The sequence below is a fragment of the Lontra canadensis genome, unplaced genomic scaffold (genome assembly GCF_010015895.1).
Source record: "Lontra canadensis isolate GAN:19392208 unplaced genomic scaffold, GSC_riverotter_1.0 scaffold5, whole genome shotgun sequence".
Classification (NCBI taxonomy): Eukaryota; Metazoa; Chordata; class Mammalia; order Carnivora; family Mustelidae; genus Lontra; species Lontra canadensis.
In genome coordinates this window covers 24,720,891-24,738,184 of record NW_022630999.1, presented here as the reverse complement: position 1 = coordinate 24,738,184, position 17,294 = coordinate 24,720,891, and the positions used below count along the sequence as shown (strand labels likewise).

General features: G+C 39.7%; 1 protein-coding gene across 11 annotated transcripts in view; it reads left to right on the top strand.

The window, feature by feature from the left end:
• Positions 1-210: 210 nt before the first annotated feature.
• Positions 211-17,294, top strand: part of PWWP2A (PWWP domain containing 2A) — a 36,809-nt gene continuing 19,725 nt past the window's right edge. For 2 of the 11 annotated variants that reach the window (XM_032851692.1, XM_032851693.1), the window contains exons 1-2: positions 211-866; positions 1,690-1,758. In XM_032851692.1, coding sequence (XP_032707583.1) covers positions 283-866; positions 1,690-1,758 — 653 coding nt within the window. In that variant the 5' untranslated portion in view covers positions 211-282. Of the gene's footprint in view, positions 867-1,689; positions 1,759-2,469; positions 2,815-6,726; positions 6,797-7,553; positions 7,577-17,294 lie in introns of those variants that run through there. The other 9 variants (XM_032851695.1, XM_032851699.1, XM_032851700.1 and 6 more) reach the window with 8 other exon arrangements.

The window sequence follows — 17,294 nt, the reverse complement described above, 5'->3', positions numbered from 1 at the left end:
TCTAAGATTCAACATTTGACAATTCATCCGGCCAATGAGAAGTTCCTACTCTGTATGGGAGGGAGGGACTGACTGGGTGATAGACGCCCCCATCTGGCCAATGGTGTGTCACAAGTGTGGGAGGGGGTGTAGGACGGAACCAATGGCGCTGTGCCAATAACGAGCATCAGGGAAAGGGCGGGACGAAACTGTTCAAGGGAGGGAGGGGAAGGCCCAGGGAACCAAGCAGCGTTGCCGCTGCTGCTGCACCCCGAGCTGGAGGAGGGAGAAGCCAGGAAGAAAATGGCGGCCGTAGCTGCAGAGGCGGCAGCGACTGCAGCGTCCCCCGGGGAGGGGGGCGCCGGCGAGGCCGAGCCGGAGATGGAGCCCATCCCCGGCAGCGAGGCCGGCACTGACCCCCTCCCGGTCACCGCAACGGAAGCATCTGTGCCGGACGGCGAGGCCGACGGGCAGCAGTCTTCTCCTCAGGCCGACGAGCCGCCGCTCCCGCCGCCACCGCCGCCGCCTGGGGAGCTCGCCCGCAGCCCGGAGGCGGCGGGGCCGGAGCTGGAGGCTGAGGAGAAGCTGCCTGCCCGGGTGGCGGAGCCGGCGGCAGCCGCGCCTCAGGAAAGACCCGACCTTCCACCTTCCCCTGCACCGCCGCCCGAGCAGCCCCCAGCTCCCGAGGAGCGCCAGGAATCGCCGCTGCCCCAGCCCGCAGCCCCGGCGCTCGTGCCGCCGGCGGGTGGGGACTCCGCGGTGTCGCAGCTGATTCCCGGCTCCGAGGTGCGGGTCACGCTGGACCACATCATTGAGGACGCGCTCGTCGTGTCGTTCCGTCTAGGGGAGAAGCTCTTCTCCGGGGTCCTTATGGATCTGTCCAAAAGGTACCGCGCCAGCCCCCAGCACGTCCCCGGGCCCCCTTGTCCCCAGGGAGGGAGCGAGCCAGGACGGCCCCTGCACCCGGGGCTCCCGCCGCCTGCACGCCCTCGGGTCCCGTGCGGCGCGGGGCGCGCTCTTCTCGTGGGGGCAGGCGCGCGAGGCCGGGAGAGGGCGGTCTCCGCCCCAGGTGCGCGCCTGTGAGGGCAGGTGTTACCAGGTGTGGGGCGCGGGTACCTGACCCGCTGGCGGAGCGCAGCCCACACCCCCGGGCTCTTTCCGCGACCTGGCCCTGGAGCACCCACTCCGGTGGCCTGGTGGGTTAATGCAGAATGCAGGAGTTTTGCCGAGAACCTGGTACTGGGCGGGGGACACTGCTTGCTCGCGAGGCACTTTTTTTTTCTTGAATTCACCTTTAGCGAGGTTGGAGAAAGAGGTGTGTGCATTTGGGTTCCCAAAAGGTTAACTGTCACTCCTTATGGGGGAAGAGTATTTGTTAGAAGTGAACCTCTTAACTGTTACTGTTAGCACTAATTACTCTTAGGTGACTGCTGTAGGGAAGCACAGTTGGCTAATTAAAATGATAGTTTTAAGATTTTCTTACCCTTTAGTATTAGGATGATGTGATACAGGAATGTTCAAATATTGATTACTGGTACTGTAGATACAGTTTATGTATTAAGGGCAAGAAGGTGGAATTCACCCCCAAGCCTTTGGCTTAGCACATTTTCATCTTTGATTTAAAATGTTTGTGGGCATTGCTTTAAATGGGTAAAAAAAGGTGTTCTAAGTCTAGAGTTAAGTTAACCTTTTTATTCTCTTCTTTTGCAGATATGAAGTGCAGAGACTCCCATTCACGGCTCTCCATTCTGTTTCCTGCAACAGCACACACTCTGATGGGTATCTCACCTGTTTGGAAACAGCTTACTTTAATATGTTTTATTTTTTATTTTATTTTAAAAACTTTATTTATTTGAGAGAGAATGCGAGCATGAGCAGGGAGAGGGGCAGAGGGATAAGTAGACTCCCCTCCAAGCAGGGAGGCTAGGGATGGGATCCATCCCAGATCCCTGAGATCAAGACCTGAGCCGAAGGCAGACGCTTAAGCACTGAGCCACCCAGATGCCCAGTATATTTTATTTTTTAACTCTTGTCATCGCATAAAGACACCGTCGTCTTTTTCACATTTGGGGGGAAAAATTTGAAATACATATGGGAGGCAGTTACAGGGCAGGAGAGACCATGAAAAAAATAAATACAAGTTGAATTAAGATGTTTGGGCAGGGAAATGATGGGAGACTTTATAATTTTTTTTTTTTTTAAGATTTTATTTATATGAGAGAGAGTGGGGTTGGGTGAAGGGACAGAGGAAGAGAAGACTATCCACGGAGACTCCTAGTGGGGAGGTGTGTCTTCCCCGCTCCCCCCACAGCAGGGCTTGATCTCAGGACCCATGAGATCATGAAATCCAGAGTGGATGCTTAAGCGACTGAGCTTTCCAGGCGCCCCACTTCTTTAATTTTTTTTTTTTTTTTTTTAATTTTAGAGCAAGTGTGAAGTGGGGGAGAAGGTCAGAAGGAGAGAATCTTAAGCAGACTCCCCGCTGAGTGTGGAGCCCTATAATGGCTCCATCTCATGACCCATGATAGCTGAAACCAAGAGTCCTTCCCTTAACCGACAGAGCTAGCCAGGCACCTCTATAATTACTAATGAAATTGTTCAACTCCAGAAATTTTTTGTTTTTCTTCTTTTTTTGAGAATTTTGGATCAGGACCTTTGCACTTATGTTTTCATAGTTAGAAAGCAGAATAAGACCAGTGTGCTTTCTACTGATGTATTTAATAGCGAAGGAGAGAGAGACTCAGTAGTGTGTATGCTATTGAATCAAACAGAAGTGAAGGCCAGTGATTGTGTGAGAATCTGGATTTCAAATCTGCAAAAGGAAGGTGAAAAAAGGTAAGTTGTTCCTGGAAATGGAATGGATAGTTCTTTCCTCTGTTGAGGTGCTCATTGTGTTGGTGTTTTATTTTTTTTTAAAGTTTCTTTAATAAATTGCAGTTTATTTTTTGAGTTTTGTTCTGCTTTGCTAACTGTGCTGCTTATAGTTGAAAATTTCTTAGGTGGAGGGAGCTTTTTTTTTTTATTATGAACCTTTTGCATTTTAATGTTTTGAAGTGAAGGGTCTCTGTCATTAAAGTCTTTTTAAAATGGTTGTTAAGGAAACCTTATCAACTTTTCATTCAACAGTATTGAGCACATCTGTGTGTAAGGCACCTTCCTAGTATTTTAAATGTTATGAGTTATAGTCCCTGCAGCTGGAAGCTTATATTTGGGAGGTAACAATAGTGGAATTGGTGAAGAAACAACACACAAAGGTGTTTTTAAAATTAGCATTTGAAGGAATTATTTTTGGGCTAATGATGACTAGTTGGTTATCTCTTTTTCGTACTACAGTTTGGAAGAACAGATCTACCCATATATTTTGTAATCTGCCATTTACCTTCATTGTGTACTTGATGTGCAGTTTTGGGGTTAAATGATGATCCAGGAGATCCTCTTTATAGATTCTGCCATGACTTTAGTAATCAGCTAAAAACCGTTTTTATCCTATATAAATTGGCCATTTAATGAAACCTTTGGGTAAAAATAACAAGAGCTTCCTATTATGTACCAGACATTGTACCACTTGCTTTAGTCTTTATAACCGTGGTGATATTTTTCATTTATATAGGAGGAAATTGAGGTTCATTTAAATCGGCCAGTTATTGAGCTTATAAATGGCAAAGTAAGGATTCAGATGTAGGTTGATCTGATTCTAAAGCTTATACTTCTTCTCCTTTCTTTTTTTTTTCCCTTTTGGATTTATTTATTTATTTATTTGACAGACAGAGATCACAAGTAGGCAGAGAGGCAGACAGAGAGCGAGAAGCAGGCTCCCTGCAGAGCAGAGAGCCCGATGTGGGGCTCTATCCCAGGACCCTGAGATCATGACCCGAGCTGAAGGCAGAAGGCTTAATCCACTGAGCCACCCAGGCGCTCCCCTTTTCTCCTTTCATATTAGAAAGTTGGGCTGGCAGATTTTCCTTTAAACAGTAAAAAAATTGCGTATTTCTGAAATTTAGTGCCTATTCTGACTTCAGTAGCTGTATGGGATAATACAAAGGGTATGAGTATTGGAACCAAGCAGATTCTTTAGTCAGGTAATAGCCGTGAGACCGTCTGCTCTGCAGAGTCCCCATTTCCTGAGCTGTATATTGCAGAACACATAGCAGCGTCTGAAGTCCTGGTTCTTGCCTATTCAGTGAGGAACCCAGAAGAGAACTAACATTTGGGAGACTAAGTGCCTCCGTGTATGTGTATGGTTGTTTTTAGTCTTAAGGAAAAGGGCCAGTTACTGCTTTTTTTTTTGATTATTTTATTCTGACATTATCCGTGGTACAGAAATGTCTTTTAAAGTTGGAAGAGTTGTTCACTATGTAGAAAAAAGTGTTTATAAGGGTATGTGTGTATGTTTGTGTGTGTGTATATATATATATGTATATATATATATATAGGTTGACCTATAAAAATATACGGCTTTGTAAGCATTTGCCATTCTTCACCTTCCTGCCATTGTATTATTTTTTGCCTTATTTTTAGTTATTTGATTGAAGAACACATTTTTGAGGAGATTCTTTTCGTGGAAAAAAGAAACAGGACATATGTAATTAAAAAAAAAAAAAAGAGGTGGTAGTACTACTTATTAAATAGTTGGGGTCTGAATTCTAGTGCCAGGCTCTCCAGTTGATACTGTGACTTTGGGCAAATCTCTTTGCCTCTTTTGGGCTCCAGTCTCTCTAGTTCTTATGGGGTGAATTCATTTGACTTTAGGCGGTTCACAAACCCAAACAATCAATCAAACTTCATTCCTCAGTTTGTTTATAGAAAGTGAATAGGGTGACCAGGTGGTCTGGTTTTCCTGTACCATCCCAGTTTGATTGTTATTCCTTATGCCTTCAAAGCAGCTTGCTTTGGCTACTGTACAAATGATATGGTCACCCTAAAAATGAAGGTACTTGAATATCTGATTAAAAACTGATTTTATAGGATTTATTTGAAAATGAAAACCCTTTGAGGCATTCTTTATTTAAAAAAATTTTTTTTGGAAGATCTTATTTTCTTGAGAGCACAAAGGAAGAGGAAGAAGCAGACTCCTTGCTGAGTGGGGAGCCTGATGAGGGGCTAGATCCCAGGACCCTGAGATCATGACCTGAGCCAAAGGCAGATGCTTAACTGACTGAGCCACTTCATTTTTTTAGTTTATTCTGGGCTCCTCCACTGGTGTTTTATACCCAGCTCTCTTAAGGTAGTTAGTTTGAATTACCTGCCTACTCCTGAACTCAGTAGCAACACGTAATGATAATATCTAATACAAGCAGATAAAAATAATCAACTCACCCACAAATTCAGTTTGGTTTTCTCACTCCCTTTTCTTCCTTAACCTTAGGCTTTGAAATTTTGACATAAGCACATTTGTTTCTTTTAGCATTCTATAATAAGCATTCCTTCATGTTATTGTAAACCAGTGGTTGGTACCATGATTTTTTTGTTTTTTTATTATGGGAAATGAACCTCCATGTATGTATGTATGATCCTTGCTTTGACATTTATCAACTATTAGTCGTTCTTGTTTCATCATATGCCCTCCTCCACTGGATAATTTTGAAGCAAATCCTAAATACATTCTTCACCATAAGAATTGTGGTATAGAGCTCTGAAGAAATAAGGATTTTAAAGCCATAATGTACTTCTTTTATTGCAACTAAAGTAACAACAGCAGTTCCTTTTTGTCATCCTATGGCCTGCCAGTCAGTGTTAAAATTTCACAGTATCTCAGAATTAACATTTCAATCAACATCTAAGTTTTAAATTAGGATCCAAGTAAAGTTTATACATTGCAATTGGTTGATGAGTTTCATAAATTTTTCATTTGTAGTTCTCTTGCCATTTTGTTTATTTCCTTGAAGTTTGTTAAGCCATAGACTTTGGCAGAATTTCCCACATTTTAGATTTTTTTTTTCAATTATATCCCATTGGTTGAATTTCCGTAAGTTTTAAAAATAGTTCTTTTCCTTTAGGAGCAAACTGGAGGGGCAACAACCACAGCCCTCTGAGGGCCTCTTTTTTGAAAACCTCTCATCTCTTATTTTGGGTTAGTAGAAATAATAGAACATCTTTTGCCTGCTCTAGATCTATTCCTTAAACACATCTACATGTGTTCAATGTGTTCCTTAATGTGTTCCTAATGTGTTCCTTAAACACTATCTACTCTAGATCTATTCCTTAAACACACATCCAACTTTAATAATTCCAAATATAGAAAAATTTTAACCAGTCAAGATTATCTGCGAAGGGTAAAAGTCTTCAGCCCTAGTTTCTGACAACGTAGTGTCCGCTTTCTCAGTCCATACCTAAGGAACAGTATTTACTGGGACCTATGGTTTCTAACTACACAGAACGATCATTTCAACTGTTTAGTCCTGTTCTACAATATCTTGAAAAGTAGTTCTAAAGCCACTTAGAAATCCTGAAAAATTTCTCTTGAATTCCATTTTTTTTGTATTTGATATGAATTGAGGAGTCATGAAGTAAATGTTTATGCATAAAAACTTGTGAATTTTAATTTGTGGTACTTGTTTATTAAAGGTTGTAGCTAGTTCTATTTCAGAATTGACCTTTTTCAAATACTTTTTGTGTGTGTCTAAAGAGAATTGAGGTGATTTCTTTAAAAAACTTTAGGTTTCACTAAGTTTGTAAAACAATTTGTAGAAAAGTTACTTGTTTTTTTAAGAAAATATAAACCAAGACAATGATTTTTTTTCTTTACAGAGACCATGAAACGTATGGTGCAATAGCTCTACTTTTGGTGGGAAAAATATACAGCCATTCTGGTGAAGCAGTGAGTAGTGGTATTAGTAGCTTATACTAAGCATCCAGGTCAAGAATTTAGGTCATCGAGTAGTATGCTTGAATGCTTGTATTGAGTTGTACATTTTTAACACAAAATTTTTTTGGTGATTATTCTGCTTATATCCTAAGGTGTTGATGAAGGGTTCCCACAGTAAGATAGCACAGAGGCAAGTGTCAATCACTTTCTGACCCAGACAGTTTGAGGACACCCACTACTAAAGCAGTGTGTATGCTATATTGAAAGTGTGCTCTTCCATAGCATGTTGGACTGTGATGATTTTTTTTTTTTTTTGAGGTGAGGAATTGTTGGACCTTAAAAACCTAGTTTGAGTGTAAAGAATCCTGTAACAAACATCATGGTATTAAAAACAGATTTTAAAACTCAATTTATAAACTAGATAACCAAATGTTACAAACACAAACTATGCTAGGCATGTTTTAATGGACTTGGGGCTTCTAATGAGGTTAATTTTCAGCCTTTTATGTGTAAGACAGACCATACTTCACTGTGCACTCTTTTAAAGCAGAGTTCTTGATGGAATTAGGTTTAAACTTCATAAGATTCTGTGGGGGGCTATTAAAAGCTTTATGTAGTTTGTGCTCATCTTCTCTAAAAAATGAAAGATGGTCTAAGTACTTATTTGTGCCTATGAAGTGCATCCTTATTTCTTGATATTTATTGGCCCTGTTCTCCCCAAATTCCCAGATTAATTCAGGCACACATTACCAGCAGAACAGAGCTTGCTCTAGTGGCAGATCTTGCAAGAAAGTAAGTGGAGGTTAAGTTACACTTTGGGTGGTTTTAATATAGAATGATTTTGCTAAATACTTTGGGGAGTGTTCCTCTAAACATATGTGCTTAAGATTTCTGATCTCCACTGCAGTTTGCAGTTTTAACCAAGATGATTCTGATGCAGGTGATCCTTGTACCATATTTGGAGAGAAGTAATTTTTAGGGAGTAGTTTTGCCAAAATAGTAGGACCATAAATGTGTTAAACTTGTTTTAGAAGTTATTGGTTAATTTTGATTGGGATATAATTAAAAAGTAAGCAGTATGTGGGGGGATGGGCCACTTGGGTGGCAGATCCAGATCCTTATTATAGAAATGGTAGACTTGCAAATAGGTTTCTGAAATCTGGTTGCCTGCTAGGAGTTTAGTAGTTCATAACTTTCATCTTTTTTCCTTGGGCCAATTTTAAACAGTTACCTTAGTCTTTACAATAGCATAGTGGTGTTTAGCCTTTTAAAACTCATTCTTCCAATAATATTTGATTTTCACTTTCTGCATCTTCCCATCATCTAAGAAGGTTGCCAGTCTTTAATGTAATTAACAATAGCTACTATATAGTTCCTACTCTTAAACTTGGCACTGGGCACTTTTAATACACTGTTTTCAGTTTACTTTCTTGGAACTCCAATAAAGTAAATTCCACTAATCCCATTGCACAGATAAAGACACTGAGGCTCAGAGAGATTAGTAAATTGCCTAAAATTACATATTTTATGTTTATATTAAAATGCATGATTTATGTTTACATTATTTTACATTAAAATACAAGATATTAGTAGATAAAGATGCCCTTTTTGAACAATATGCAGTTGTCTTATGATTTGAAAACAGTCCTGTTCTAATATACTTCTTTATTTTTACCATTACCATTTAGCTTGTGATTTTGGTGGAGCGTGTTACCTTGGTAGGTAGAAATGATACAACTCTTTGTTCCTCTCTCAACCAGGCAATAGCTGCTTGCTTTTAAAATATGATTGCCCTTCAGTTTAATTTAGTGAACACTTTGGGCATTTTTGGAAATGGGGTTTCTAATTTATACATGGTTTTGGGATGTTTTGCCTTGGTTGGCCTGGCTCTGGCAATCGTGGAGTCCACTGGTTGAGAAAGGAATCACAAAATGTCCGATTTGAAGCTCGCTGAGCACAAGGTCAGCATTTGTTAAGTGCTGGGTGGCTGAGTTGGAAAATAATTTTAAAGATTAAAACTGTAAGTTGTTGAACAGACTGTTTTGGAATAGAGAAATAAATTGATTAAATTTTCTTTAAAAAGTCTGTTGAGAAATCATTTAGGCCCCTGTGTGGTGGGCTCCATTAAACATAATATAAAAGAAATATTAAAAGTACTTAGAATTCATAATGGAAACATAAAAAATGTGAAACTGCTTTTTGGTATCTTGGAGCCAGGACCAAGGGAATTCTGTTGAAGAATTTGCAAACTGATGAGTTGTTTACATTAATAATTAGATCCTTTTATATCAGTGTTCATTTTCTTAGGAAAATGTCAACTATATTTCTCTAAGTGATATACAAAAGTGAGGTCTAGATTTGTGTGCTCTTAAAAATATTTTGCCATGTTGTGGCAATTACAATTTTTTGGATGTTTATTTTTTAAAAAGAATTTACTAGTAAGGAATAATAATTTGAATACCATACAGATGTTATTACTATTTGTACTTTTCAAAAGATTGAAGTATAAATATTGTCTCTATCTATGGTTGTCTCCACTTTTTAATTTCTAAACCTAGTTATCCAGGTAAGTTTTTAGAGGACTGTTTGAACGTACATGATTGGGAGCTTAAACTCTAAATTATTAGTGTTTAACCCCTTGCCCTCCCCCAAAAGCTATCCATGATGTTATAAAAGAGGATTAGATAGACTAAAAAGATGGGGTAAATTTTTATGGTTAAAAAGATGTTATCTTGGGGTGCCTGGGTGGCTCAGAGGGTTAAGCCTCTGCCTTCAGCTCAGGTCATGATCTCAGGGTCTTGGGATGGAGCCCCGCATCGGGCTCTCTGCTCAGCAGGGAGCCAGCTTCCTCCTCTCTGCCTGCCTCTCTGCCTACTTGTGATCTCTGTCAAATAAATAAATAAAATCTTTAAAAAAAAAAAAAGATGTTATTTTAAAACATTTATGCAGCCTTACTCCCCCATCAGTTTTTTTTTTTTTTAAAGATTTTATTTATTCATTTGTCAGAAAGAGAGACAGAGCGACAGAGGCTGTGGGTGGGGCAGGCAGGCAGAGGGAGAGGGAGAAGCAGGCTCCCTGCTGAGCAAGGAGCCCAGTGTGGGACTTGAACCAGGACTGTGGGATCATGACCTGAGCCATAGGCAGCTGCTTAACCGTTGACTGAGCCACCCAGGCATCCCCCCATCAGTTACTTTTAAAAGATATTTCTTGGTATTTTGGGTCATAATTGGTGCATTTTTTTTTTTAAGGTTTTTTATTTATTTGACAGAGAGAGAGGGAAGCAGGCTCCCCGATGAGCGGAGAGCCGGATACGGGGCTTGATCCCAGGACCCTGAGATCATGACCTGAGCCGAAGGCAGAGGCTTAACCCATTGAGCCACCCTGGCGCCCCGCATATTTTGTTTTTATCTTGATAAAGTTATCCTCCCTACCTTCTTGCACATTTGGGTACCCATAGTTCCTGCAAATTGCTCTTACAGTGCTTGGGAGTTTTTAATTAAAAACATCATCCATAGTCACAGTTAATAAAATCGAATACACTTTAACTTTGATAATTACCATATATTGTGCCTACTTACTGTGTACTGGGCCCTAAGATGAGCAATTATGCATTTTTTTTTTTTTCCTTTAAAGATTTTTAAAATTTAGAGTTCATAAGTGCCTGTGAGTGGGGGAGGAGCAGAGGGGGAGAGAGAGGCAGAGATTCTGAAGCAGACTTTGCCCTGGGGTGCAGCTTGATCTTTGGGCCCTGAGAGCAAGACCCAAGCTGAAACCAAGACTTGGTGCTTAATAGACTGAGCTACCCAGGTGCCCCTGTTGATATATATTCTTAATTAATGTAGATGACAATTCTTTGAATTTACTTAACTTCAATTCCAATGTCCAAAAAGCTCTGAAAACTGAATTTTTTATAACTTTTTTGGTGGGGAAACCTAACCTGACTGAATTTCTGTGAGACTCTTATATCTATATATCCCATTTAGTATGAATGTTTTTTCATTTCATTGTTGAAGCATTAATGTGTTTGATGATAGGCTGCTTATTATCTCAAAAACCAGAAAAATTCTAAGTTCTGAAGCCTGTCTGTCTCCATGGGAGAAAGAGCATGTGGACCTGTCAGCTCCTGCACTCCCTTAGTGGGGAAGTGGAGGTGGAGGAGAGGGATTGAGTCACTTGATGAAATGAAGGGAGGCAATAGTAGCAGCAGGAGCAGCAGCAACAGCAGAGAACCTGGCATCTGTGTTAACTGCTTGGGTTCAACCCTGGCCCTGCTGCTTACTAGCTATGTGCTGTTGGGAAGGTCACTTACCCTCTCTATAAAATGGGGATAGTACAGATACTTAACTAAAAGGGTTGTGGTCATTAAATGATTTAATGTGAATAAGTATGTACTAAAATAGTTCCTGGCGCACAGTAAGTGCTGTATGTATTAACTCTTAAGACTTTGAAGAAGTAGCTCCTAAGTGGCAGAATTAATTAATGTCATTTGTTTGGCCGCTGAACCTGAGTCCTGTTGCATTGCAGTATAATCTATCTTTAAAATACCTTGAAATGATTTGTGGAAGCTTCAGGTAATATCTGTGAGGTATAACTTTACCCTTTTAATAAAGAAGGATAACGTTTATATTTTACTGGGGAATGAGATAACTAGGAGATGCTTGCATAATGTATGGTATAGAATGTTTCTTAATCTTTCTACCCACTAACCCCTTGGGGCAGATGGCTTGTGAAGAAGTTACGGGCTTTGTCCTAAAGAAAAAGTCTCAGAGAAATTTAGTCGTTAGAGTGTCTCTGCTTCCCATATGCTTTTAAAACATTGACAAGGACTCACCTTTGAGAATGACACATTTCAAAGTTTGCAAAAGGAAGATAATTTTGTGCTTTTCTTTGCACTTACTAAATGATAGGACCAGGCCAGCGTAGCTGAGCTTGTTTTTAACAAAGTGATTGAGACACATTTAATTCCATCATTGTATAATCAGAAGCCTTCATTGGTCTCCTTTTAAGAGAGTAGTGTTTTCCATTCACCACACTTTTCATAAACCCTCATTAGCAGTGCCCTCCCTCGTAACAAACACCCTCTCCAACATGCCTTCTCTTTCTGCCAGATGGATGATCTTTATTTTATTGCTTAAGCCTCTGAATTCTTACCTGCCTCCTGGAGGGGGGAATCAGGTTACTGACTGGTGATTCCTAATGCATCTGGTCATCAGCTGTTTTTTACCACACCTACTCCGTGTTTCACTTTATTAAACTACTTTTTTAAACCAGAAAGTTGGTTATTAACATTCAGAAATGTAGAACCACCCTTTACCACTCCCTGTTTTGCTTTTTCAGTCAATCTACCTGTGCCCTTCTAGGTGTGGTCCTTCCTTGTGAAGCTCTGCCTGATCGCTGATCCACAGTGATTCCTTTCCCTCTAAAGTCTGTAGTCTCTTTTGGCAACGAGTGTTACATTTTGGTCTTGCCTATTAAGTTGGCTTCTAGGGCTGGGACTTAGTTTTATACCCTCTGAATAATTAACATAGTTGTGTCTGAATATAGATTTTGTGCCTAGTGGTACTTGAGGTGTGTTTGCTGGCATTTCTGCTTAAGTAGAACATTTTTTTTTTCAATTTCTTATTTTAAGTAGGCTTCACACCCAGTGTGGGGCTTGAACTCATGACCCTGAGATCGAGGCCTGTGCTCTACTCACTGAGTCAGCCAGGTGCCCCCAAATTTTCTTTTTTTATAAACATTCTTTGCTTAAAATGTTTCGGTGGAGCTGAGGTGAACTAAATTTAAGATTATATTTTTTAAAATTAATTGAAAACCAAAAAAAAAAAAACCCACAAAACTAATACTGAAAACCTCTTTATTTTGAAATTTCACACAGCAGAAAACTCTTAAGCTTTATTATTATTATTTTTAAAGATTTTATTTATTTGATAGAGAAAGCACAGGTAGGCAGAGTGGCAGGGAGAGGAAGAAGCAGACTCCCGGCTGAGCAGGGAGCCTGATGTGAGGCTTGATCCCAAGGACCCTGGAATCTTGACCTGAGCCAAGGTGGATGCTTAACTGACTGAGCCACCCAGGCACCCTGTAATAAAATAAGCTTTATCTAGATTCACTAATTTTTAGCATTTTGTCATGTTTGCTTTATTCTTTCAATGTATTTTTTTTTCTTGAACTATTTTGAGAGTGGGTAGCATACAGCATTCTCTTTTACCCCTTAATACTTGTGCATTTATTTCTTAAGATAAGTATAGTTTTTAAATGAAAGAAACAGAATACTTTTACCTAATTTGCAGCCCATATTTCATTATTTTGTTAGTTTTTCCAATAATGTCCTTTAAAGTTTTTTTCTTCCTCCAGTAAATGATCATGTATTACATTCAGTTGCCATAGAATATATGGAATAGGGATTGTTCCTCAGTTTAGGTCTCTGATAATTGCTCATCAGAGGATCAGGTTATACAGGTGATGTGGTATTATCCGGGTTCCACATCTACCCTCATTGTTGATGTTCACTTAGATTCTCCCTCAGGTCACGTTGTTGTCCTGTTTCTCCTCAGTGTAGTTACTGTTATATCCCTTGTACTAATCATTCCTTTACTATCATGAAAATAAACTGCTTATCATCAGACTTTCCCCTCTATGTTAGGTAGATACACAATTGAAATAAAAAAAAAGTAAAAAACACCTACTATGTGTCATCTTAACCATTTTTTAAAAAAGACTTATTTTAGAGAGAGACCAGAGGGAGAGGTGGGGTGGGGGGACAGAGAATCTCTAGCCGATACCCTGCTGAGCACACATCAGTAGTTGGATGCTTAACTGACAAAGCCATCCAGGAAGCACCCCTCCCATCTTAACCACTTTTTTTTTTTTTTTAAAGATTTTATTTATTTGACAGAGAGAGATCACAAGTAGAGAGAGAGAGAGGAGGAAGCAGGCTCCCTGCCTAGCAGAGAGCCTGATGTGGGACTCGATCCCAGGACCCTGAGATCATGACCTGAGCTGAAGGCAGAGGCTTAACCCACTGAGCCACCCAGGCAGCCCCTTAACCATTTTTTAAAAGATTTATTTATTTTAAAGAGGGAGGGCGTGCAGGGGAAGGGGCAGTGGGAGAGAAACTTAAGTAGACTCTGCTGAACTTGGAGCCTGATGTAGGGCTCCCATCATGGGTCCCAGAGATCATGAGCTGAGCTGACTTCAAGAGTGGGCTGCTTAACCAACTGCGCCACCCAGGCACCCCCCCCATCTTTTTTTTTTTTTTTTTTTAAGATTTTATTTGTTTATTTGAGAGAGAAAGAGAACATGAGTGGGGAGGGGCAGAGGGAGAAGCAGGCTCCCTGCAGAGTGCAGAGCCCAGCAAGGGGCTCAGCCCTGGGACTCCAGGATCATGACCCTAGCCAAAGACAGACCGCTTAACCAGCTGAGCCACCCAGGTGCCCCAGGGCACCCCCCATCTTAAGCATTTTTAAGTGTATAGTTCAGTAACTAGTGTTAAGTACATTCACATTGTAAAACAGATCTCCAGAACTTCTTAATCTTGTAAAACTAAAACTCTAGACCCATTAAAGAACTCTCCTTTCCCCTTTCTCTTAGTCCCTGACAACCACCAAATTCTTCTCTGATTTTGATTACTTCAGTTATGTTATATAAGTGGAATCATACAGTCTTTTTGTTTCTGGCTTACTGCACTTAGCATAATGTTCTCAAGGCTCATCCATGTGTAACATGTGACAGGATTTCCATTTTAAGGCAGAGTAATATTTCATTGTATGTACATAACCACATTTTATTTATCCATTTATCTGTTGATGGGTGGCTTGGTTTCCACTTTTTAGGTATTGTGAAAAATGCTGCTGTGAACATGGGTGTCCAAATATCTCTTGGAGAATGTGTTTTTGATTATAAATGCCCAGAAGTGTGTATAGGGGCTTGAATTTTTAATTTTGGGGGGCTTAGATATACACTTTTATTTATGTAAAATTTTCTATTTGCAGCTTATTAATTTCACTTGTCCTGATATTAAGTTTTGACATAATAACCAATCTCCAGAGATGGCATGTGAACCAAAATAAGTTTGCTTTATAGCTTTCCCTCCTTTAGATTTAACCTGTTGTTAATTTAAGGAAGAACTTATTTCTGAAACAACTGCTTGAATTGAAATGAATCTGGATTATTATTTTTCATGTGGTTAATTGCATATAAATATTGCTTACTGTAGATTCTTTAAGAGAACATAATTTTGGGAAGGAAAGCTTTCTTTTAATTTTTGTTTATTGGAGGGAAGTCTCGTCAATGGGGCTGTCACAACTAACCCTTCTGAATTTTTTGGGTGTCAGATTCTTCAGGACCTGTTTGCTTGCCTGAGATACAATACCTTAGTTTTTTGTTTCTTTATTTTTTACTGTAAAATATTTTTAGAAGAATTTCCTCTTACAATTGGAGCTTGGCAACCAGAATTTGAAAGAAGAGAGAATCAGTTGTGCACTATTAAACTATTGTAAAGAGGAAGGAAAAGATTGTAATCCTAGGTCAGAGATAAGGTGATTGAGGTTGCTGTGAAGTGAATGCTGATAAACAATACATCACCATTTTTTTTTATTTTTTTAAATATATCAGCATTAGAAAAAAACTTTCAGCATAAGAGGTAAGAGTTGTTGGTAAACATTTTTTGTTTTGTTTGAAGTATTCCTGTGGAAATGGAATTTTGATAATAGTTTTCACTCCAAGAAGTGTTACTTATTTAGGTATAGGAATAATTGGTAATGCTAGAAATCTTAAGCAAATACCATAATTTTATCAGTGGGTGAATAAAAGCTTAACTTAGTCAAATCTAGAATCATCAATAAAATTGAGACCTAAAGTGGAACCTAAATACTAGAAAATATTTTTATCATAACTATAATTATGTCACTTTTTGAATTCTAGCTTATTAAATACTCTATATTACATTTGTTTCACCTTCACATTAGGTTGAGGATCCTTTCTCTCTTTCTCTTGCCTTGCACAAAATGGCTATTAAGCCCCAGTATTCTTCCTCCTCAAAATTTTGGCTATCATCAGTCCTCAATTAAGAAGGTAGCTAGTTTTAAAACTTTATTTTATAGATTCACAGGACTTTGTACCAGAGATCTCTGGTACACTTCATCTGGTTTTCCTCAGAAGGTATTTTTATCTATTTTTTTTTTAAAGATTTTAAAAATTTATTTATTTGACAGATCAGAAGTAGGAAGAGAGCAGGCAGAGAGAGAGGGGGAAGCAGGCTCCCCGTTGAGCAGGGAGCCCGATGTGGGGCTTGATCCCAGGACCCTGAGATCATGACCTGAGCAGAAGGCAGAGGCTTAACCCACTGAGCCACCCAGGCGCCCATATTTATTTTTATTTTTTAAGGGTTTTTTAAAAAATCGATTCATTATTTTGTTTTTTAAATTTTGAGAGAGTGCTCACTGAGCAAGCTGAGTTGGGGTGGGGAGGAGCAGAGGCAGAGGGAGAGAGAATCTCAAGCAAACTCCTGTTGAGTGGGGAGACCAACATGGGCTCAGTCCCACAACCATGAGATAACGACCTGAGCTGAAACCCTAGAGTCTGATGCTTAACAGACAGCTACCCAGGCTCCCCAAAAGATTTTATTTTTACGAAAACTTTTTACCCATTATGGGGCTCAAGCTCACAATGCAGAGATCAAGTCACATCCTCCACTGCCTGAGCCAGCCAGGTTCCCCAGACATTATTTTTAATTAAGTCATAATACTTGAATATTTTTCCTGTAGAATTTTTTGGATAGTAGTTAAAGAATACTGAAAATAGGTAAGGGTTAGGATGAGTCACTGATAATAAATACCTTCATGTTGCATGTAGAAGGGGTGGAGCAAAGAGGACAGATGCTATTGCATCTTACTGCTCAACTCAAGTCTTAAAGAATTTATGAAATGTTCTTCTCGTAAAGCTCAAGCAAGGGGGGACTAGTCAGCCTTTCACCTCTGGAATGATTGAAATCCTCCTCTGCTGAGATTGCCCTTCGGTGAGCATTCACATGAGACGTAAATACCTTCACCTTAGGAAAACCTAAAGCAAACATGCTTGCTAAAAATTTAAGTCTGCATTCCGACCAGGGGAGGGTCTTATGATTCAGTCTTGGGGCAGGCCTTAGGAATCTTCATTTTCAAACACCATGGAGTGTTGCAGATTTTTAGAGGACACACTTGAGAAATTAGATTTTGAGATTTTTTTTTTTTTAAGAGAACATAGGTTTTGTTTATTTTTTATATGTAGGCTTCATGCCCAGTGTGGGGCTTGAACTCACCATTCTGAGATCCAGTCACATGCTCTACTGACTGGATTAGCCAGGTGCCCGGAGAGGGTGTAGTTTTGTTGCTACTTTATATTCTTATTAAGGTTACAGTTTCATAAATTAATGGTTTGCAAAATTTTGAGCATAGTTACAAATGTATTTTATATATGGAAGTGTATATACATGCATATATGAAACAGTTTCATTGCAGTTACATATAAGTAG